Genomic DNA, 24,428 nt, shown 5'->3' with positions numbered 1-24,428 from the left:
CATTAGAAAATTGTTGAAAAATTTGGCAGAAAGCTGGAATGAAATGACATAAAATCCGGCAACAAAATCACTAGGAAATTAGTGAGACATCGCTAGGTATAGAATAGAATAGAATAGAATAGAATAGAATATATTTCCGATCTTTTTTCATTTACAAGTAATTAGAAAGCAATAGCCCCTCTGTACCAAAAAGTGAATGAGGAGACTTTATAAACAAAAACCGTTGAGCACGCCAATAAAAAGAGAAAAACAAACAAAACCAATAAGCAACGCAAATAAAGAATGACAAAGACAAAAATTTAAAAACAAAAATAAAATATAGATAAAAAATATAAAAATATAAAAAGAGGGCAACCACAATAATAAAATGGAAAAGCATCAAGATAATACCAATTTTAAACTTTTGATGCGAGGGGTACACCATACAGACAGCAGGTAGGCAGTGAGACAGTCAGATAGATAAACAGACATACAATCAAACAGAGACAGACCCTCAATCATTCTTCATTCATTCATTCCTTCATATTAGATGTCACAAAAAAATTGAAAACATTAGAAAAGAATCATTAAAAAATTGGTTTAAAAATCACTGGAAAAAATGACTAAAAAATTAATACTTGCATGGAAAAAATTATTAGAAAATGAGGAGAACCACCAGAAAATTATGGAGAGGGATTATCTTTCAGATAACTTAAGAGACCATTAGAAAATTTTTTTTTTTTTGGGTGTTTGTAATTACTTGATTATTACACCCGTCGTATGAGATTTAAATCGAGTTGGTAAGGTCAAGTTTTTTAATTAGGTCTAAGAATTTTTTAATTTCGGAAGGGTCGTCTGGTATGAATAGGGATCTTTCATCTATTTGGAGGGATAGTCTGTGCTGATGTAAGGAGGGACATTGAAATAGTAAGTGTTGGACAGATATAAGTTCTGAGAGGCAGAATTGACATGTGGGTTTTGGGGCCTTTTCATAGAGGTGATTATGTATTGGTTTTGAAATCTCTAGAAAATTATTTTGAAAAAATAGCTAGAAAATCAGTAAGAATATCTAAAAATCACCAGAGAAAAACAGTGAAAAAAATTAAAAAAGCATTAGTAAAAAAATATAGTACCGGAAAAAACTATGAGTGATCAGAAAATTGTTTTGAAAAATGAATAGAAAATTATTTTTATCAAATCACGAGAAAAAAATTAATAAAAAAGTGACTGAAATGTTAGGTTACCTACTTGAAAATCAATAATGAACCACCAGAAAATTGGTAAAAAAAAAAGTCGAGAGAAAATTGGATTGAATGTCACTATAGGTAGTGTAAATTACTTTGAAAAATATTTTAAAATTGACCATAAAAATTGCTGGAAAATCACAAAAAAATTAATTTAAAAAAAATATAACAAAATAGTTAGAAAGAATCAATAGGAAATTTGTTTTAAAAATTACTAGAAAATTATTTAAAAACTACACGGAAAAAATTCAGGAAAAAAAAATCGAAAAACTGGGTAATCGGTATTTGAAAAAAATTAACTTTATTATACTGGAGAATCAATCTGGTTAAAATCTCCCAGAAGCCCTTTTTGGGTTCATCGCTGAAAACTGAAATGAAACCAAATTCATGCTGGAAAGGTTCAAAAACATATTTAATTACCTTGATAGGTATCTAGCTATCTACTCTACGTGACAATACAATTGAGCTTATTTTTAAATACCCTCCTTCGAAAACTCTTTTCGGTTTCATCTTCGAAATATGTATTATCGAATTCCTACCTAAGAGGCTCAAAACGTTACATTTGATACCCCACATAAAAATTAAGATCATTTTCAAATTTCATACCTTCTTCTCCTGAAGCCCTTTCTTGATTTACCGCTGAAATGATATCAAAAATTCATAATCCAGTCGACAAGGCAGAATTGGGAAAAGTTAGGTTAGGTTAGTCAAAGTGGTCCTGCGAATCGGTTCGGTATATTGGGAGAATATAAGGTATTAGAAGGTCTTCAAATTTTATTGAATCGATTTGCCTTGATGTACTCGATATGCAACTCATTTGACATGTTGAAATGATGAAAACAGCTTCAATTTTGGCCGAAAAGTGACTTGTGCTATTAGGAGAATATAAGATTGTAACAGGTCTCCCAACTCCCAATACTAAATTCAGCTAGTAGTTCGCCAATATACCAAGAGGTGGCGTAACGCATACAAGTAAATTAAATCTAAGAATTCATAAGAATTTCAAATTGAGCCAAATTTTTATTTTTATTTTCCTCGTCGATTTTCGCACAAATATAACAAAATTGTCGACTTCCTTCATTGCTCATCACCAACATCAAAATACAACCAACTCTCATCTAGTGATGGAAAACTGAAACCGAAATGAAGAAATTGAACTGAAAAAAGCAAAACTAATTTTCGGTAATTCATTTCTTCTAATAAATTTCCAAAATACTAATTACGAATTTGATGGAGAAAAATGGTAGAACTAAAACTGAAACTAGAATGCAAAAATTTTGCCATCACTGACCAACTCCGATAAATTTTTGTATAATTTATTCATCCAAAATTTATTTACAAATATCGTACAGGTAAAAAAAGAAACATGAACTACTTAATTCGTACCATTATTTACAAAAATTATCTATTATTTAAAGGCTAAATTTATATACAAAGGCGAGGATCTGTTCCAGGGTTTTATTTTCTACGTAATAAATTACTAAAATAAAACAAAATACGCTAAGAAGTACTTAAACTAGAACAATCTTAACACAATACCTCTTTTCTAGCATATACCACACAAAAAAAAATATAAAGAATTTCGTTAGATAGGTACGCAGGTAGGTAATTATTTTTTCATCGTGTAATACAAAACACAGGTAGGTAATAAAGTTTCAACAACAAAAAAAATTTCAATAAAAACAAACCCCTCGTTAGAAAAAAAAACACATTCTCTATTCGTAAAAAAAAATTCCAACTAAAATGTGCGAATTCTCGTTTCCATTTTTTTTTCATTTTTTATTTTTCATTTTAAATAAACGTACAAATACACGCACAGTTGAAAAAAAATGTATTATCAGCACAACCTATACAACACGAGGCAATCGGTACAGAACATCCGCAAGTTTTGTGCGCATGCGTCGGGACTTGTTATTTTTCATGCTAAGGTGTTGTATGTCGTCGTATACTCATATATCGTTGATAGAATTTTTACGTAATTTTCAAGTTTAATTTTTTTCAAACAGCATAAATTAAATACATAAAACATCGATGCTTTACTGATTGAGATTATTTTAAAAGGATTGCAAGTATGCAATTTTGTTTACTCAAAAAGTCAAGTGAGATCCTGTGCTGAGATTACTCGTAGTCGTAGATGAAATTCAAAAATAGTGTTTTGCAGCATCATTCTATCTGAAATTAGTGAAATTTGATTGAAATGAAATAAAAAACGAATGAATACTGGCAAGCTCATCCCTGCTAGTACTGCTAGTAAATAATGCTTCTTAACAATGTACAATGTTCTCAATGTTCACATGATATTTTATATTTCTTATCGCCTTACTACTGCCTTTTTAGATGACATGAAAATGATATGAGTTATGACTATGAGTTTATGCCGTTTCATCATGCTTTCCAGAATTCATTTTATTTATTTAATATTTTAAATTACGTTAAGGTAACTTTTGTTGGTCAAAAAATGAATCGTAATTCGAAACAACCACAAATTGTTGAAAATAAACTGAAATTGGTATGTAGGGGTAAGGTGATAACAGAATTAAGAATTAACAGAACAACACGCACAACAGCTAAGTCCCGACGCATGCGCACAAAACTTGCGGATGTTCTGTACTGACTGCCTCGTTAAACAACAATATCCCCAAACCCTATTAAGTATTTTTATTTCAGCTAGTTAATACTAAACGACGATTAAGTCGTTGTTATTAAATGCGATAGAATATAATAAAATGTACATAGCGATGTGAAAATCGCCTTCGTATAAAAATTAATGCTAAAAATTAAACATAATAAATTTTTTTCGGCAGTGAATCAAATGTACGTGTTAAATTTAAAAATACACGAATTTTTCATTTTTTTCAAATTTTTAAACGGAAGAAAAATCATTTCCAAATATCGTGTTTTTTTTCAAGTTGAATATTGTAATCTGCATTAACTTCCCAGTCTATTAAAAGCTGATTAAAGCACGAAAAATTTATTTTCAATTTTTTTATTCGAAATTAGCAATCTAGTCTATCAAGTTTTAAGCAAAAATCGGTTCAAATGATTTTGAAAGCGATCAAAACACATTTTTGAGTCTTTCCAATACAACTTTGGATTTCGAGAAATACGAGTAATAAAGCCAAATGAACTCGAGGGATTCAAAAATTTCCCCAACGACTAAATTATACAAAAAATTCTACTTCAAATCGAAGCTAATGAAATTAAATGCTTAAAAAAATAAGGCTCTTGAAGGAGGGAGAGTTTTATCAAGTACTCATTTTCAATCTCTGAGGGTATTAAAAAAAAGGGGGGAGAAAAAATCCTCAAAATAAATATCACAGGATTGGGAAAAAATTTCGTAATTCGATTTTCAGACCAGATCACCACGTAGGCCAATTTCACCTCTACCGTATAAAATGAAATTTTATATTTTTTGCCTTCACCCACGCCGCGCTTTAACCAGCATCCCCTATTAAAAGTACTATTTTTACAACTTTTCACAGAAAAGAAAATTCATTATACAAACGTCTCCATAGGAGAATACAAAATGATGTAAAAAAAATATAATTCTATAATCCTTAACTTTGTAAATTCTAAATTAAATTCAGTAATGCAAACAACACTCTAAATTAGAAAAAAAAATTCAAATCAGAGTTATTTTTTTCTTTTTTTTTTCTTTAAATAAAATGACTTGAATTTAAAGGGTAAAAATGGACGAATCTTTTATCAAATATAACACTTTCACGTTACAAACAATGTATTATGTTAATGGCACCAATCGTGAAATTTTCAATTTTTTTTCTCATTTTTCACTGTCAACACGTACATTTTATATATATTATGCTACATATAAAAAACCATATCTTATAATAATAAAATTACTTCTTAATTGGTATAGAAAGAGAGCACTTCTGTAAACATTACCTTTCTTTACAAGCTATACGTTCGTATCTTCGCCAGCAAAACCAGACATGATAAGATAAAACAAAAAAAATTAGGTAAGGTAAAAGAGAGAAAGAGAGAGTATTCGAAACAATATTTCATAAAAACCTGACCATCGAAATTCAAGATACGAACGATTTACCTTACTAAACCAATTTTCAAATCGCAGAAACTCTCGTGTAATAATAATTATATTGGCAGTTCGAAGCAGTTTCTGTTCATTGAAGTACATTCGCTTATCACTAACCTTAACATTGAGTATAAATTTAAAAATACCACGTTTCCTTCGTCTCGTAAAAACCGGTAAAATCAACAACTAAATTATAAAGATTGTCTTCATACAGTAAGATATACAAGTACAGTACAAAAGAAACAAGAAAAATGGAACTCGTACAAAAGTATAATCGATAGGTAATAAAAAAAAAATTAAATACACGCGCAAACACATCCATTCGCACACAAACACACCATGAAAAAAAACAGGAGAGAACAAAAACAAAAACTTATCCAACGCCAGCTGGATGGTAATTATAAAAAATTAGATTTCAAAATGTAAAGTCATCGAGGAACTGCGAAAGGTGTAACTTATTTAAAAAAATTGTTTTCGTAAAAAGTATAGTAAAGGAACATCGTACAATTTTAAAAATAAAGTTGACACGCTTTCGATCGCCTATATTATTAACAATAAACGTAATCGAGTTTTCTTTGGTTTTTCTCTACTTTTCATTTAAGTCCTACAAGCATATAAGTAAAAAGAACGAACTACGACTAATAAGAGAAAGATTTTTAAAAAAACAAATAAAAAGTAGTCTGAAAAAAAAATGTAATACATCACGTAACTTTTTTTAGAGGAAAAAAACTGAAATAAAAAACAACAAACAGAACAGTAAAGACCAACTTTTCTTCTTTGAAAACGAACACGTGCTCATTCTACTAGAATTGAGCGAAAAAACAGATCATCTGGTAAATTGAGTCGATTAGTTGGTTTATGGATGTGGCCAGCAACGTGTAAAAGCTCCCTAAAATTCAATTTTTTTGTGACGACTACTGGGAAAAGTTTCGATTTTATCGAAAAAAAAAGTAAGATAAAAATTCATTTACATTGAACATTTTATAACAAGAGCTCAACAAAATTTTTTTCGACTCACAAAGGAACCTTTCAAGGCTTCTATGTTTGCCTCCGATTGATTTTTTTTTAATTTTTGGTGAATTTTTGAAAATTCAAAATTGACTATTTTCAACGATTATTTTTATTGTTTTTTTTTTGTTTTTTTTTCAAATATCTGTATAGGTATCAACTCCTCCGAACAGAATTTCACCCTTTTAAGACAATCTGGAGCTCCAGCACGATTTCCATTTCTCCAGAAAGATACGGAAATTATGTAATTTGAACAGCGAAAAATCGAGTTGTGGCTCATTCCCGACCTATTCAATGAATTTATTAATATTTGAAACCATTCCCTGGCAGAAACCTCGAGTGTGTTTCTCGGCTAGCATGTTTATGAAAAAAAAAAAAAAACGAAAAAACAAATTCGAGGTGTCCGTTTGAAAAGTGAAAATTGGTTCAAACGTAGAAAGATTTGTTAAAGAGGTCGAGAATAAGCCAAAACCCCATTTCTTCAGCCCAAATCAATTTCCAAACGTTTTAAAGAAATTCAAAATTTTTTAAAAATCAAAAACTCCAGAAAAATTTGAAATAAAAAAAATTGACTTGAAAAAAAATAATAAAATTTTGGAAAAACCAAAAATAAAAAAAAATAAAAAATTATAATATATTTTTTTTTAATATAAAATTTAGAAATAATTAAGCTATCCAAATTATTATCTGCACCTTCTGAAAAAAATTGAAAACTCTTAAGAAACCAAATAAGCAATGCATGTGGTAGGTTGCAGAATGATCCCAAACGGTCAAATTCCGTTTGGGAGAATTAGGTAATACTAGTTTCAGAATTATTTTTCATCATCATTTGAAAAACAAAAACAATGCAAAAAACAAAGAAAACACATATCGCCAAGAATGGTGAATTTTGGATTTTTCAAAAATTCACCAAAAGTCAAAAATTTTTTATTGAGCTTTCGAAATTTTTACTGCGGTAGTTTCAGGCGATGCTCGTTCAAAAATCATGGAGAAGTTCCCTAGACACTAGTCAGTTTCAGCCTGAAAGAGAACAAAAACATCCAGAACCCAAATTGAACTCCAAAAAATGACTGACCTCGAGCAAGAAATATCCTAAAACAATACCAAGCTCTCTGGAACTTTCTTGGCAACAGGGGCATCAGTCTCTTTGAAAACGGCCAAAAAAATAAATATTGAATTGTAATGAACTTGTTGAGTAAATTTTTAAAATTTTTTAAATATACCGATGAATTTTACAAGCTTGCACGAAACTTGAAAAGAGTTACAATAGCTTCTTTGAATTTGAAAAGAAGCCATTTTGTAACAGAACTTTTCATGTTCGTTGTGAAAAATCATACCCTAACCTACGTTCCAAAAAAAGTCAATCCAATTTTTTTTTTGAAAACTTGGAATTTTTTGACTTTTTTAAAACAACTTTTTTAAAACAATCTTCAACTGTTTTATTTTGAAGATAGGTCATTCTGGGTAATTTTTTTTTGTCTTCAAACGTCATACCGAAATTTATGTTCAAAATTTTCATCTTCGAGTATTTTGAAATAAGCCCTAGCCATCTAATTCCCAATCGGGAAATTTCTGAGAAACCAAACTGGCCTACAAGCCATGGCCAAAGTTCCACTCTGATCCATAATCATGACTCCTCATAATACGTATCTTTGTAAGATACCTAAAATTTTAAAAAATTGTATCATTTTCAGGAAAGGAGAAGACATAAATCCACAATGAAGTTGACGCCAGCGTCATATCATTTTTGGATTTTTACACGTCGATTAGTCACACCTTAAAAAAAAGCACGAATCAGAGAGACTAGCTCGCAGACTCAATTTCCAAGAAGACCAATTTCGCCCAACCTACCAGACCAACCAGCACAATGGAATTCAAACGACAGCAACTCAACTGCAAATTATAGGGAAAAAATGAAGAAGAAAAAAAGGGAACGACACAAAAAAATCCTTAAAAACACACCTCAAGTCAGCCATTACCGTACCCAAATAAACACTAATAGGAACATGAAATCGAAAGTCAACTACGTTACGGACAGATCCGCATCGCGACGAAAAATAAAAACATAAAGCTGACATTTTGATCGTTTAAAAAAACCTAAACGCCGATAATCTTACTCGTAAAATGCCTATAAAGAAAGTGCGATTCGAATTGAGCAACCTGTAAAAACGTGGGAACATGAAAAATTAAGCAGTACAACCGAATCAGATCTGAAGCTACAAATCTGTCCGCAGTAGATACAACCTCTTCCAAAAAAAAAAAAATTGCTAAAATATGAAAAAAAAATCTAAAAAATAAAAAGATTAAGAGAAAAACAAACCAAAAAAAAGAAAAAAGAAAAGAAAAAAACAGACATTTCGTTATAAAAATCTAACGTAGTAAGACACATTAACACGGAGTAGTTTTCGTATTGACTAAAGGAATTAGATTATGATGAGGTCGTCGTATATAACCATTTACGGTAGGTAAACTTCTCACCGATACGTTGGCGCTCGATGTATTCGCCTCGTTCAACGTTCTCGCTTCGGTAGTCTCAACTTCGTTTTCATCTTCGTTGTCGTCGCTGTCTAGCGAAAAGTCTTCGAAATCTTCCATAATACGAAGCGGCGTGTAAGGCGTATCGTCTTCGGCGACTGCTTCCGCGTTCGAAGCTCTCAGTTGTTTGGCTTCTTCGGTATGATAGTACGATACCTCTTCAAAGCTACTTCTGATGTTGGGTAGCAGCAGTTCCAAGATTTCCGAAAACGAAGGCCTTTGGATGTATTTGTATTGCCAACAGGCTCTCATCAGTTCCGATAAAATAGCTGGACAGTTTTCCGGTTCTTCCATGACGCCACCGTTGATCACGTAAGGCATCACTTCGCCGTTTCCAAGCCCCTAAAAAACCAAAAATCATCATCAATCACGTCGATTGAATTTAGGGAGGAAAATATGGACGAGGAGGGGCAGGGGAAATTGATTCTGTCCACTTACAGTATACGGTAACGAAGCTAACGTAGCCATCTCCCATAATACGACACCATAACTCCAAACGTCAGATCGACTAGTAAATATTCCGTCTCTTAAGCTTTCCGGAGCCATCCACCGAACTGGCAGATGTCCTTTTGAGTCTGCAATACAAAAAATACACAAGTTTCAGTCATTTTTTTCCTTCTAATGCGAACAAGATGGACAAAGGTGTAAATTTGTATGCCAAATATTACCTTTTCTATAATAATCAGTCTCATAAACATCACGAGTTAAACCAAAATCACCGATTTTCACGGTTCCTTCAGCGTTTATCATACAATTTCGAGCAGCTAAGTCTCGATGTACGAATTTTTTGTCAGAAAGATACAACATTCCGTCCGCTATTTCAGCTGACATTTGTAATATTTCCTGTAATACAAAAAAGACACGATTTAATTAATTTTTTTTTTCGAAATTATTTTCCTGCACGCTAATGGTAATTATTATTTACTTTTAAGGTAGGCGGCGGACATAAAGGTCCTCTGCGTTCCTCTTCAGGAACATCAGCTCGACATGATCGCAAATACGTACGTAAGTCACCTTTAGCCATCAATTCCATAATGACTAACGGTTCGCCTTTTGTAACTACTCCCAGCAGTCGCACCACATGATGAGTATCAAATTGTCTGTGAAAATAAAAAAAAACGAATTAATGAATTTTCAATTTTTCTTATACATATGATGAAAAATATTCAATATTTTCTTAAAATTGTACTTTATAAAAATGAGGCAACTAGACAATGAAAAAAGGGAAAGGGGTTTGAATGGAGAAAAATGATTCCTCGATTAAACCCTTAAAAGCACACAAAATTCAAATTTTTCAATAACATTATTAAGCTTGACCCAAAAGGGACAGGAAAATACTTCAAACATTTTGACGACTTGAACAGTGAATATCTGTTCAAAAAATAAAATTTCAGACACTGGAAATAGAAATTAGAACCAACAAAGATAAAATTGAGAGCTGACGACCTGAAATTTAAAAACTTTTTTTTTCAATGCACTCGTAACAACGGAAGGTAGGTACGAGTACTAAATCAAGTTTTAAAACCGTAATTCTTGCTTTAAAATTATTTATATCAAAAAATCACATCCACCAAAAAAAATTAAAGAATATTTTTTTCCAAAATTTTGAAAAATTTTGGCTCTTGTTGAAGTAGTCAGGTAACATGCATTGACCTGAGAATTTTAAATTTTTCCTAAGCCTCGTTGAGATGATTCAGTCATAATTTTTTGTTAGGCTCCCAAATTTCAAAAAAAAAAAAAAAAAAAAAAGACAAAAAAAATGACAAACGATCCCTTTAAAAAAAATGTTGCATTATTACTTCGAAGTAGTGATACTCGAAAAACATTTTTTTCAAGAACTCGTCAAAGTCTACAAAGAAATTCATGGGAAAAAAATTCAAATTAAATTACAAATTAGTAATCTTATTTCTGACAATTTCGGCCATGAGGAGGTGCTTCTCTCATGAAAAAATTTGGGCTCCAACTATACATTGCAGCTCTTTCAAATTAGAGCTTCTAAAGCTTTCAACTCATCAAATCGGATTTATACTTTTGATAATCAATCAATGCATTATAAATCGAATACGAAATTAAATTTCGAACGAAATTAAATTTCGAACGAAATTTACTTCATTCGAATAAATTTAATTATTCAAGTACAGAACTAATCTACTCACTTCATAACGGATGCTTCATTCAAAAAGCTCATCCACGTTCGATGATTAGTTGGCGATTTATTGAGCGTTTTAACAGCCACTTTGGTGGTAACACCTTTCTGTATAATTCCTTTCGCTCGACCTTCGTACACTTCGCCAAAATGTCCGATACCGAGTAAACTATCAAGCACGATTTTTCGTCTCGATATTTCCCATTTATCGTAACCTGAAGAAAAAAAACAACAGTAAATCATAAAGGGTCTAATGGCAAAAAGAGCCAAAAATTTGATCCACGTACCTTCGATAGGCTTGAAATATTCCGGATTTACGGTGGCAAACAGAAGCTTTCGGTGATACCAGGAATCCGGATAAAAGTATCGTAACATTACGAACAAAATGAACATTACAAGTAAAATAATACAAACAGCGAACAATCCGCCTAGTAACAGCTGATGTATTATGGTAACTTCCGTTTCCTATTAAAGAAAAAAAACATTCGTATTATTCGTACACAAAAACAGAAACAAAAATTGCAGCATAATGATAATCATCGCAGAACTTACTTTTACAATAAAGTTAAACATGGGTATAAATCCACTTTGGGTATCTTTAGCTAATGTGGTAGCTTTAATACACCCGGTATAGTTACCGGGAGGTAGTCCTTTGAGGATATATGATTTTTGAGGACTAGGATCTAAATCCCCAACCGGTATACATTGAGAGGTAGGTTGTGCCTGTGAAAATTACAAAAAACGAATTTATTAAAATCAAATAGGAATCTTTCAAAAATAACTAGAAAATGTCACGAGGACATTTTGACTTACATTTTCAATATCCATTCTTTTGTATTGAATCATGTAAGCAAGAATAGGCCCATTTGTAACATTCGGATCGATCCATTTCAATCTAGCGATATTCGTATCATTTAATATCTCCACCTCGATAGTTTTCGGGTCAATTTTATCAGCAGTTTCTGGAAATTTGGAGGAAAATATTATAATTAACCGTAGGATCACCGATTATTATGCAATAAATTCTAAGACGTTCGTTTGCTTACCGAGAGCGTATGTTTGTGAGTAATCAATTTTTTCTATACTGCAATTCGGCTGTATATCATCCAGTCTTATAGGCATCAGTTCACGACAAGCCTGAACTGCGATCGAGTAACGCGTAAAATGCTGCAGCCCTACTATTCTATACATTCGCGTGGTATTATTAACGTAGAATTTCATTTTAGTCGAATCTGCGAACAAAATTCAATTATGAAAAATCGCTCTAAATTTATCTAAACAAGATGTGAAAAAAATTCAAATTTTTAGTTAAATGTTAAACTCATTGGCGAGCGTTTGAACAAACTTACTTTTTAATGAATCGGTGGTATTCTTCAGATCAGTTGCATTTTCGTTCGACTGCAATACATAAGCAGGTTTATCTGTATTCACATGAAACAACGTATCTCGTCGATTTCGAGCAGGAGCAGGAGTAGTAGATACACTGCAAAGTAGTCAACAAAATATTCGAAATAAGCAACTAAATTCTTCGTTAAACCGCAAAAGTAAAAACTAAACCAATAAAAATACCTTTTGACGTAAATATTATCGTGTAATTTATTTTCAAATTCGATCAAAGCTTGAACTTCTTGATCGTTTTTCATTATTTTCGATACTTTGTTACCCATTTCTCCTGGGCACTGACAGTCTTTATCATCTTTCTCCGACGAGTACAAATTGGTGTAGTATCTTTCCTTTTCTTTGACTAATTCTTGTTGTTTCCTTTCTTTTTCTTTCAATTCTTTCGAAAAAAGATCTTTTTTATCGAAATCGAAGGCTGTAAAATAACAAACGAGTAAATTAATACGGGCTTATAAATGAAACAAGAGACGCGATCAACTTCAGTAATACTCACGTTCGGTACAGAAATTCTTTGGAAGGTTTGATAAAGTCTCATCATTCGCTATATCAACGGTAATAACGAATTCTTTCAATTTACCGTTCGCCTGTTCTGGATTGCCCCACTCGACTACTATTTCTGAGCTCGAAATTGCCGTGATTTTCAATTTAGTTGGTGGAGAAGGCACTAAAAATGGTTGATTTGTTAATTAAATCACGAAATATTTATATTTAGCTATTCATTTGGTAAAAGCTTATCAATGCCGAGTTACTTACTCGCTGGATTTGTGATGAAATACTGAATTTTCGATTGAGCTCCGTTCGTTTCGGTCGCTATCGTGTAGGTTTTAACATAATAGGCGTATAATTGAAAAGGCTTCAGGTGGGTTACTATATGAGTGATGTTGATATTTTGATTCATCGTGTTTCCAGGATCGGGTACTTCAACGTCAAAAACTTTCCATCTAGGAAAATAAATCGATACATTAGCTAACAAAATCTCAACTCGATTCGCAGTTTTAAAAAAAAAAGTACAATTTCTGCATAATTTACCCATCAATGCCGCAAGCATCTCTGCCATCGTTCATCGATACATTTCTATGATTTGTTTCCAAAACATACACCACGTATCCGAGTAACGTTCTCATTTCGTAATGAATATAAGGAATCCACGTAATTAACGCCGAATCCGCAGTCGTTTTGAAAACAGATACTTGTAACTCGGTGATGTTGCCTGTAACATGGACACAACGAGAATGTAATTCAATGTTTTTTGAAACTAGCCTCATGTTAATTATATAATTCACTTACACGCTACTTTATCACCGTTCGAATTAGGTGCAACTTCTAATTCGGTGACATTTTCGATTTTGAGTATTTTCTGCAATTCTATGATTCGACCCAGACATAATTTCGGATTAAAGTGAAAGAACAGTCGTCCTCCTTTTACTTCTAGGCCAGTCGGTCTTCTATCGAAATCCCATAATTCGGCTAAATTCGGATTATCCAGAACTACTATCGCGTATCTAAGCACAAACGTACAAAATATGAGTTACAAAACATCTATTACAACACTCGATACAAGATAAATAAAGTATACAGTATGTCCAAAAAGTCGCACAGTTCTAATCAAGTTGAAACGCCTAAAAATCATGGTACAGTATATTTTTTTCTGCACATTTAAATTTTGGAAAGTTTAGCATAATTTTAACAATTCAGTGATCTTTTTTGCAAGTTCATAAAAATCAGATTAAGTCATAAGTATAATTCAAGGTCTGTAGAAACAAAAATTTGTCATTTTTTTCAAATTTTATTCTTTTTAAACCTTACATAATGTCAAAATTCTCATAAAATTAGTCTCAATGTTCCCCAATTATTCTTCAAAATTTAGATAAAATATTGCATAATCAGATTAATTGTACTATAAACGTAATTGGGAACCCATTATTAAAACATGAAAAAATGAATTTATCCCTTTTGAAAGATCGCAGCCTTTTGGTATGATGAATTTTTAATAGTTGATAATTTTTAGTATTATATCCGAAAATGAACAATTAACCGAGATTGTGAGCCATTGAAATCATTTTCAAAATTAGTCGATAAAAATTATCCAAACTAAAAATATACTTAATGCCGTTTTTTTTCTATCACAAACTTTTTATAATCGAAGTCAGGACTCGAAATTTTCGAAAAATTAGGTAAGTAATTTATTTATGCAAAAACGTATAAATTAACATGATTGGGAACTCCTGAACTGGTTCTTGAAATTATTAGGTCTATATAAGAGTGTTAAAAAAGCAAGATAATGGTAATGGCATTTTCTTTCAATAAATCAGAATAAAATAGGATTCTGAATTCGCAAGAATCCATTTGATTAAAAAGTTTTTGAGGCGGATTTTTGATTTTTTTAGAGACAAAAACTAGTTTTCGAGATTCTACTATTCCAAGTTTTTACAACTTTTCAAAACTTTTTGGATACGCTGTATGTACTACATCGAATCAATTTCGTAAGATTACTCACTTTCCATTCTCCAAATGCTCTCCCTTGATCACCCTTAGATTTCTCAGGAAATTCAACGAAATCAACGACAACGATCTGACTACTTTTAAATAGCCGGTGATTTCTTCGATTGATCTCAAATTTTCTTCCAGCTCTTTGACGATATTACCTGAGACGAGAAGGAACACAAATATTTCGAGTTATAGTAACCACTGTATTAATTTGAAAAACGGACACGAATCTGTTCCGTTTCGCTCTTGAAGTAACGAACATCATAATTACCTCCACGAATTTGTATTTCTAACGAGCCATTGATAACAATACATCCTCTGAGCCTTTGAGCTGTTTGAATACTGTCTACGCTAGCTGCATCGCATACTTTACGACAAGGACCTAAAAGTAAACAATAAACATTGTAATATTTTCTGGACATCGGTACAATAATCAGGTATTATCTCGTAACTAAAATTTTCATTGCACAAAACCTTAAAATGAAATAAAAATTGGGGACGTTGCGACGAATTTTTGGCCGAATCTTCCGCACTAAATCAAGTATACTTTTTAATTTTTTTTTTTTTTTTTGAAACATCCGGATAAAGTCTACATGTAAAGTGCAGTCAACGATTGAAAATTTACTTTGAACTACTCTTCAAAATGGGGTGAAATAGAAAGAGTAGAAATCCTCCCGACTCCAAAAAAAATAACACACAAACGCATGCAAATATTCATTCATTAATTCTATGAAGGTACCACTACTTACCTAAAAACAACATTCCTCTTTTCCCAGTTCTAATTCATAAATATTTTTTAAGAGTACAGGCCACAGGATGACAAAAAAAAGGTGCCGGAAAGTTTTTCAGCACATTTCAAATTTCTTTAACTTGCTAGGGTTCCCGGATTTTTTAAAAATTACTCATTTCTCAATTTCGAAAAAATTCCCATCGTTCTTTACAAAAAATTAAAATTAAGGTAACAAAAAAAAGTTACAAATTTGAGCTAAAAATCAAAAAAAAAACGTATGGATAGCTTAAAAGGTTCCTCTTCAATTTCCCATAATATAAATCTTCGTACTATCAACAGATTAATTTTTTGAAAATGGGGGGGGGGGGGCGAAAGCTCTGGGAATTTTTTTGACTGCGGCATCGGCATCGTTTTTGGCGTGAAAAACTACATGGAATAACACTTTTAAAAAAATCTAAAATATTTCAGGTGGATGCAAAGTAAAGTTTTATTCGGCGCATTTACGATGAAAAATTGTACTTTCCGGCAGCGTCTTAATAGGAAAAACATTGGAAAATTCTGAGCCAAAAACACGATTTCCCCATTCTCCATTCCCCCTGATCTACTTCTATCATGCACTCATATGTAATATTGTTTAAAATAATACATGCTACATGCTATGAAAATGAAGCGCTGTCCTACCTGGCCATTTGAACGACACACTATGATTGCGATCAGCATTCCTTTCCACGTCTAGGGATGGTAATGAACGTTCATCAGACAAAAAAGACCACTCAATACGTTCCTATTCCTAAATTAACTATTTCTCAAATTTCTCCTATATCCTGCTCAGAGACAAAACTACTGGAGGGGGAGGAAGTCTACTCTACATCCTCACATCGACAAAAGGTCAATTTATAAAAGCGTTCGAAAAAAAATTGAAAATTCTGGGAATTTGGCGACGTTTTGTTAAAAATATTCGAAAATTAACGAATCTTTAAAAATGTGTCTATCTGTCTGTTTTATACATTTGGTTTTAATTTTAAAAACTAACAAAATTTTCAATTTAGAATTATAAAAAATGTTTATCGAGTTTCCTTTCGTCATTTTGATAATAAATATGATAATAGATATTTTCAAACGATCAAAAACTCAATTTTGTAAAACAATTTTACATTTATTGGTGAAATTACTCATTTCTGGAATCGAATGAACCAAAAAATACGATATTTTTTCGAATAGGGACAATTCTCGAATTTTCGAGACTATATCTCTTTCAATTTCAGGAACAGGCAATCGTATTGAAAGCTCTTGAAATTCGCTAATTAGAAAAAAAATTATCGCCAAATTCCCATTACTTTTTTTCCGCGAGAAAATATTCGTCGTTTTTCTCGCATTTCAATCCCTCCAGATTCAAAGTAAACTGGCGTCTGTAATTCTGAGTATAGTACATAAATCGTACATCACCCAATCTACACGTAAGTGGGTAAATTTACCTTGGCATTTTAGGCATTTGTAAAGCGTATTGCCATCCCCATCCGTGAAGGGTTTCTCTTCGTATCCATTCGGACATTCGGCTACGCAAGAACCATTAAAAGCTTTCCAAGGTTTCGATCTCGTTATACCCATCATTTCTTCCACAGATCTCGGCATATTGTAACATTCGTATTCGCTAACACATCTTCGATCTTTGTACTGTACATAGATCGAGACGAGATGAGATCAAAACAAAACAAATTAACAAATTATGCTCGTTTCTTAACCTATAATACAAAAACAATGACGCGATTGTTTTCCGGTACAGCTACTTACCCTAAAATAATCATCCGGGCATTTATCGACGCAACGATTCACATTTTCTAAAAATACAGTCTGGCATGAGAAACATTCATCGCTATCAGTGCCTGTACATCCTCCTAAGCAATAGTTGTGACAGCATTCTCCAGTATCAGTGCATCTATTCGAGTTGCAATTCGGACAAGCTATTGAAACAGAAATCAAATATGATTACGACATATTATTTTTTTAAATTCCATATCTACGAATTGATTAAATCTAAAAATAGTTTCAAATTACATCAAAATCATAAAAAAAAATATAGGTAAAATGTACTAAAAAGGAAACTGTAATCGGTGAAAACAAAAATCACCTAAAAACAACCTTCGACATCGACTATGTTACATTCGCCACCAACGGATGTTTCGTCCTACTGATAAGGAAATTTTTCAGTTAAACTTCGTTAAATTTTTATTATTTTGTTTTCTAGTAAACAGGAAACGTGTACGCGTGTGCTTCTCTTTTCTGCATTGGTACGACGAAAAAATAAAGGAAGAAAGACTTCATAGTCGTATATCTAAGAAAAACCTATTACCGCTGCGCCAAACATAACGGCAAATTCTTTCCTATTATGCTTTAATAAAGCAAAAATCCACGTTAAATATTGAAAATACGCGTAAACACCCGATAAGCTTTTATAGTATATAATTTATCATCTTCGCAAGCGTTTTTCATTCCGCATTTCCTCGCATTTTACACATACGCGCTCGTAGCCTGTACGTAAAAGTTGTCGTCGCATTTATATCCAATTTCAATTTAGGTAGTCTATTTACTCGTAGTACTCGTACGTCTTCTTTTCCTGTTTTTTTTTTCCTATTTGTGTTCGCAATTACACGCTATTTAATTCGAGAATTGACTATTCATCATAAATACCTTATATTTTAGTACCTACATACGCATTTTCTAATTAAACTCGTGTACGATTCGCACGCGTTATAAAATAAAATAATTTCGATAATTCGATTCGATATCTTCCTCAGAACAGAAATCCAATACTTACCAAAGAACAAATTACGTAGAAAGTTTTGTTCTAATGCCCTAAAGTCGTCAAAATCAAGTACAAGCTGTTCAGCAAAATTTACACTTTTATTTTCGTTTAACCCAGACCTTCGCTGAAAATGATTTTTATTACGTGAAGTTCGCACTTGCGTTCTTTTTTTTTTTTTTTTGTCGACTCTTGCTCGGGGAATCAATTTACGTCATCACGAAGAATAGATGGGATGGGTTTCTCAACGATGTCGTATATCATGAATAACGCCAATGTTCGATTCGTTTTGAAATAATATACTCGCGATGATGTTGATCGACTATATTGCTATGTATTTTTCAATTTGTTCGAGTGTAATTCGTTTCAATCGAGTCGAGTCGATTTAGCTTCCACTATTTGGAAATTTTTATCGCCACTAATTTGCATACTACATACGAAAATTAATGAATTTTCGATCATTTTCAACGTTCGCTCGGCCATTTTTTTTTACAACCCCCCCCCCACATTTTCTATTTGAGTAAATACATCGTGTTACTCTTCTTACTCTGTTCCATACACAATTCACAGTGTGGAAAATTACTCCTCATCAAGAATATCAACGTTCCTTTGGGTTTCGAAAAATTGCATTATTTTTGTTTGCGAATAATTTAAATTCAAATTTTCTTCTCACAAAAAAGGAGACACTTTTCCCAAGGACAGCAAACTATTTTTGAATCAAATAAAAACAGTTGAAGGATGAGCATAAAATTACAAAAATACATCAATGCAAGGCTTATTCAACCACCGAATTTTATTTCATTTTTTAATTTTTGGTAAATAGAAAATTTGAAATACCCGCTTAAATTGTTGTGGAACGTTGAAATCTGATCACATTGAAATAGAAAGCTGAAATTTGGATCTTACTACCTTATTTTTGACCAATCAAATCTATTAGTGGTGGTTTTTAGTAATTTTAGAGCTTCTCGCAGATCTTTATGTTTTTACTATAAGTGTCTACTAAATCACAAAATTGAAAAGAGATACTCTTTTGATGACTTTTGGATGACAAAATTTTCACTTTTGGCATATGTACTTGAAAAAAAAAGTAGGTTTCAAATTCAACTTTGACGGGTGAATTTCATACAATTTTTCGCGCTGATCACTGAAAAAATAATAAAAAATTCCATCACGTCATTTTTCGCATTTTCAGTGATAATGTGACTCCATTATCACTGAAATTCTATCAATTTTTTGTAACTTTCAAGTTATACTTCATGATAATTTCACCATTAACTTTGCAAGCTATTTCGCGAAATTTAGCTCAATAATGCTAATTTTCCCACCAATTTATGCTAATTTTTTATAATAATTACGATACATGCACATTTGACAAATTACCGTTAAATTTTCAGAATATTTGTTAATTTCTTTCAATTTTTGGCCAAAAGGATGACTTTTTGATGACCTAGTAGACGGCCGTTAGATACCTTGTTTTCTAAGAGAGGATCATTCCACGTCAATTCGACCAAGACGTGGTAAGAGGGGGGGGGGGTCGGCGATTTTTTTGAAATGTTTCCTGTGGAAAGACCTCCCGAAGGAATGACCAATGGCGCGAATCACAGCCTTCGAGATCTTCTTTAAAGGCTACTAGGGGGTGTCAAAGTTTTCAGTGAACTTGAAATATCATCCATTTCAGCAGTGGATTACTCGACAACCACGATACCTACCAAAATGGAACTTTTTCCAATAGTTAAGGGTTTTGAAAGGCTTTTTGGTGATATGGTGATATCATAAAAATCAGTGTTGCCACTTTTTTTCGTACGAAAAATTAGCTCGAAAAATTTCAAAACGCAGTTTTCATATCGTTCCAACTCTCAAAAATTCTGAAAAAAATAGGTTATGAACAATTTTTTATGCTGAACAACATATTGAAAAATTGAGATGGCGTTATTTCGTAAAGTCGATTTAAAAAAATTGAAAGTTTGCGAAAAAAATGCGATTTTTCAATTTAAAACATGAAAAAAAGTTTTGATTGGTAAAGTTGACCCATTTGACCACTATTTTTACGTAGGTATCCGTTGAAAAAGTTGAAACCCCCCTTTCTTTCAATGAAATGAAATCATCACAAGAAATCAAAATTCAAAAAATAAACGAATTTCAATTTTTTGCTATGAGTGTAATTTCTATCAAATTTTTCATGAAATACGTCAAAAAGAGTTAAAAATAAGACAACTGAATAAATTCAGTTTTTTTGATGTTTGGATTTGAAAATTGAATTTTTTATAAGTAAATAAATAAATAAATAAATAAATAAATAAATAAATAAATAAAGCATAACTTAAGGCGAAGTAACCTGCTTGAGCGACACAATGGAATTTTTTTACAGAAAAATTACAATCCTATAGTGAACATTTTCCTAACACTTGTAATTTGAATATCACAGGCCTATCCTGTGACGATTTTTTTTTTTTTTTTGTATACCTTGCCAAATTGCAGGTTCGGTTTTCATTGATAAATGAAAACTCAAAAGTTGAACAACAACGTGTATAGTAAACAACAAATTACCGAATGTTTCTAATCGAAAATTCCACCCAAACATTTTCCGTAGGGGTTCCAAAATATATCATTATTTTACATGACATGTGTCGAATTAGCAGATATCGCCGCAAAACATTGTTAAATTTTCCCTGAATCTATAACACACGTACCCATTATTTTCCATTCCTATTCCAAATTAAGCTTGATCAAACTATATTTATCCTGAATTATTATGAACTTTTGACCTAGCGGTGGGTTTCCAGACTCATAGTCATAAGTACATACGTAAAAAAGTAGGCATTTTTTTTCCACTTGAAATTCGCGAACATCACTATCTTGGAGAGAAGAGGGGGAAGGGGAAGAATTGAAATCGATGCGATCTTAATCATTATGAGAAACTGTTGAAAGAAGAAGACAGAAGGGGATTTTCATCTCGGATTATTTCACATTTTCATCATTGAGAACGTAGATTGAAATCAAAACATCTCTCTTTCAGTAGGTAAGCATGGGAAATATTTCAAAGTTGTGCAAAAATGGTGGGAAATTTTTGCAATATGGTGAATTAGGGTGGAAAATTGGCTGGGGAGTTCACACAGGTGAAAAACATTTTACATTTCGCGAAAAATTAAATAAATTTGTACCCAGAAGTGGAAAATTGTTGGAATTTCCGTTTTAAGTTTTTAAAGCACAACAAGTCACGGTGGTAGCTCGATGAATACGAAAACGAGGAGAAGGCGATAAAGTATTTCAAAGGATTTATGAAACGACGTAATTTCAAAACGTGGTTAGCTTTGGAACATTTTCCGCTGGTAAGTTGACAAGGGAGGATTAAGTATACAGATACGCAACACTGGACAACCATTTTTACTATGCTAATGTTTTCGGGGCGCTTGGGGTAATATCTTGTCTGACTCCTTGATTAAAAATGTAAACGTGAACATTGGTAAGTATTTAGAAAGAAGAAGAAAAATAGTACAGAAGTTCATAGACAACGATTCTCAGATACATAAATGTAGACGAGTTGATGAGGATGAGGTGGTTGTTAATAACGCATCAACTGATCGGTGAAATTATCAACGAAATGATGTGTATTATGGAATTAATTTTCGTCGATTACGCCACCATCGTCCGATCACGTGATCATCAGAGCTACATGTATTTCAAAATAAAAATAGTGCCAGAATGAAAGCGAAAAAATAATACGGCAACATTGACGTTGCCGGAGTACTGTCTTATTTACAATAAATCAGTAAATAACGTCAATTGCGTAATTGCTATGTAACGATTTTTTTATTGATAATTTTTTTTATCATCTTTGAACTTGATAGTTACACGATTTCATATGTCGTGTTTTTCTCGACGATGATGAATTAAAAGAAAAAGTCTAAAGAGAATATTATACAAGTATTGAAAAGAATGAAAAACACAGAAAGGAATGTTATCTATGTACACAATACACATACATAGATAATTTGTTTGGGTCTGGAGGTTGTTTTTATTTTTTTTATTTTTCCACAATGACCTCATTTGTGTTTAGCGGTGATAATTTGTAGGAAAAGTAATGCCTTTTTTTTTTTTTTAGTAAAACGTAAAACGTAGTAGATATTGAAGTAATTAATTTCGAACAAAAAAAAATGCCTTTGAAAAAGTACCTACAAACGAGATAATTTGAACGGTCAAGGTTCCCCATAAATTGTATTTGGAAAAAGATATGCAGCATTCAGCTGATAACGGTTTGTTTTTTTCCTTCGTATTTAGAACGAATTTCAGTCCGAATACATCTGCTATAAAGCGATGAATGACGTATGTTGTTGTACAAAGAGAAAAATATACTATAAGAGTAATTCGTGCAGTGAGGTGTGAGCCGTGAGCGACTCAAGAGATAACTGAGAATTTTTCCTACAAACGGATCTTAATTCCACGTGTCGAGGCATTGAGGAAATCTCAGACAAAAATCGTTCTTTTGATAAGATAAATGGCGCGATTTTTCGTTATCTCGTCGTTGGGTTGTTTGTTGCTCTGTTAAAGACTGAGGTCGTGATTACGCTTTGGTAAATTATGTTTGAAGCATACGTACGAGTAGTAAGGCTACGAGTAGGTATAAATACTCGTGTCATGGTATGTCAGACTCTAAATAAATGCTCAATAATTTAAAAAGATTTTCGATTTTTGAGGAATTACTCGAGAGCAACTTAGAGTTGAAGTCCAAAACTCAGGGAAAATACTCATCTTGGAGGTGGTACCTACCTATGCATCACATAAGTTTCATTTCCAAAGCTCTCGGGGGGCGATGGACCATACTTAATATCTTCCAAGGGCCTTTTAACGATGCTTGTAAAAAATATCAGAAAAAGTGAAGAAATAAATTTTCCAAAGAAAGTAAGTTCATTTTTGGCCATTCCACACCAAATTGAAATTTCTGGAGAAATCGGGAAACTCGCTGGAGGTATTAAAAAAGTCTAATTGAAATTGTTAGCGAGTCAGATGTTCATGTAAAGTGTACCTTTATTGTCGAAACAAAAAACACTCGTGTTTCTATCTTTAGACTTTTTTACTTTCTCTGGAATTACCAACAAATTGGTCAGACATTCATTTTTAAACTCACATCCTAGGAATTCCACAGCGACCACATAAAATGGCCGAGAGGGTTCCCAATAGGGTGCGTCGTTTTTCAACTTTTTTCGAATTTTAATGGACCCTAGCAAAAAATCATGGTCAAATAACTTCAATAAGACGCAGAAAAAATTTCAAATTTTTTGCCCAACGTTTAACCCTCCTCCCCTGGCTCGAGCTTCAAGTTTTCAAAATTTGAAAAAATTGCAATTTTTGATTTTTTTTCAGTTTACCCTGTTTTTTTTTACGTATTTAGTACTTGCAAATGATCGCTTTTAGGCCATTAGAAAAGTTCAAAGTTCATTTTCACAAAATGCAGGAGTTCTCAAAATATGTATATTCGTTTTTTCCTTTAAAGTGTGATAATTTTTTAATCATCCCCTTAAGAAGATAAAATTAGAATTGGACAACTCATCTACTTTTGTACGAATTGTACGTAATGAGCTCTAGCCGGGAGGATGGAGGGGGGTGGCAAACGTTGACCAAAAAATTGAAGTCGTATGGCCATGTTTTTTTGTTAGGGTATATCAAAATTCGAAAAAAGTTAAAAAACGACCGAATATATGTGACCCGCTCTGACAAAACCGACCATTTCGACAAAATTTCAAAAAATGTTTTTTTCTCAAAAATCTGATCTTTCAACCCTTGAAACTCAATTTAAACATCATTATTTTGGGCACTTTTTTTTGTCGAAACGGTCGGTTTTGTCAGAGCGGGTCACATATAGTTTTAGGTCCTAAATAAATTCTTAAAGTTAATTTTTGGCCCTTCCAAAGCACAGTTATTTGAAATTTTTGAAAAAACAAAAATCACTGGAGGTTCCAGAATGACTTAAAATTACTAGTTGCTGATGTATTGGAGTTGAATTGAGCGCCTCGTTACGCTATATCTTCAAATTTTCTCACTGAAATTAC

The 24,428-nt window shown here is 32.3% G+C and overlaps 1 protein-coding gene across 5 annotated transcripts in view; it reads right to left on the bottom strand.

Annotated features, from left to right (window-relative positions):
• Window positions 1-2,525: 2,525 nt before the first annotated feature.
• The window catches only part of LOC135836417 (insulin-like peptide receptor), an 86,749-nt gene continuing 64,846 nt past the window's right edge, over window positions 2,526-24,428 (bottom strand). For 4 of the 5 annotated variants that reach the window (XM_065351239.1, XM_065351241.1, XM_065351240.1 and 1 more), the window contains 20 exons: window positions 17,373-17,542; window positions 17,057-17,255; window positions 16,263-16,313; window positions 15,123-15,233; window positions 14,862-15,009; window positions 13,652-13,866; window positions 13,394-13,574; window positions 13,118-13,305; window positions 12,858-13,028; window positions 12,533-12,779; window positions 12,313-12,446; window positions 12,010-12,195; window positions 11,777-11,925; window positions 11,516-11,686; window positions 11,251-11,428; window positions 10,974-11,178; window positions 9,743-9,917; window positions 9,486-9,660; window positions 9,256-9,392; window positions 2,526-9,159 (listed from right to left, as the gene is read on the bottom strand). In XM_065351239.1, the coding sequence (XP_065207311.1) occupies window positions 8,671-9,159; window positions 9,256-9,392; window positions 9,486-9,660; window positions 9,743-9,917; window positions 10,974-11,178; window positions 11,251-11,428; window positions 11,516-11,686; window positions 11,777-11,925; window positions 12,010-12,195; window positions 12,313-12,446; window positions 12,533-12,779; window positions 12,858-13,028; window positions 13,118-13,305; window positions 13,394-13,574; window positions 13,652-13,866; window positions 14,862-15,009; window positions 15,123-15,233; window positions 16,263-16,313; window positions 17,057-17,255; window positions 17,373-17,542 (3,680 nt within the window). In that variant the 3' untranslated portion in view covers window positions 2,526-8,670. The remainder of the gene's footprint in view (window positions 9,160-9,255; window positions 9,393-9,485; window positions 9,661-9,742; window positions 9,918-10,973; window positions 11,179-11,250; window positions 11,429-11,515; window positions 11,687-11,776; window positions 11,926-12,009; window positions 12,196-12,312; window positions 12,447-12,532; window positions 12,780-12,857; window positions 13,029-13,117; window positions 13,306-13,393; window positions 13,575-13,651; window positions 13,867-14,861; window positions 15,010-15,122; window positions 15,234-16,262; window positions 16,314-17,056; window positions 17,256-17,372; window positions 17,543-24,428) is intronic. The other variant, XM_065351243.1, reaches the window with a different exon arrangement.

This window comes from Planococcus citri, chromosome 2, assembly GCF_950023065.1.
Source record: "Planococcus citri chromosome 2, ihPlaCitr1.1, whole genome shotgun sequence".
NCBI classification, from domain to species: Eukaryota; Metazoa; Arthropoda; class Insecta; order Hemiptera; family Pseudococcidae; genus Planococcus; species Planococcus citri.
The sequence above is the reverse complement of the archived record's forward strand: the minus strand, read 5'-3'. Positions and strand labels throughout refer to the sequence as shown.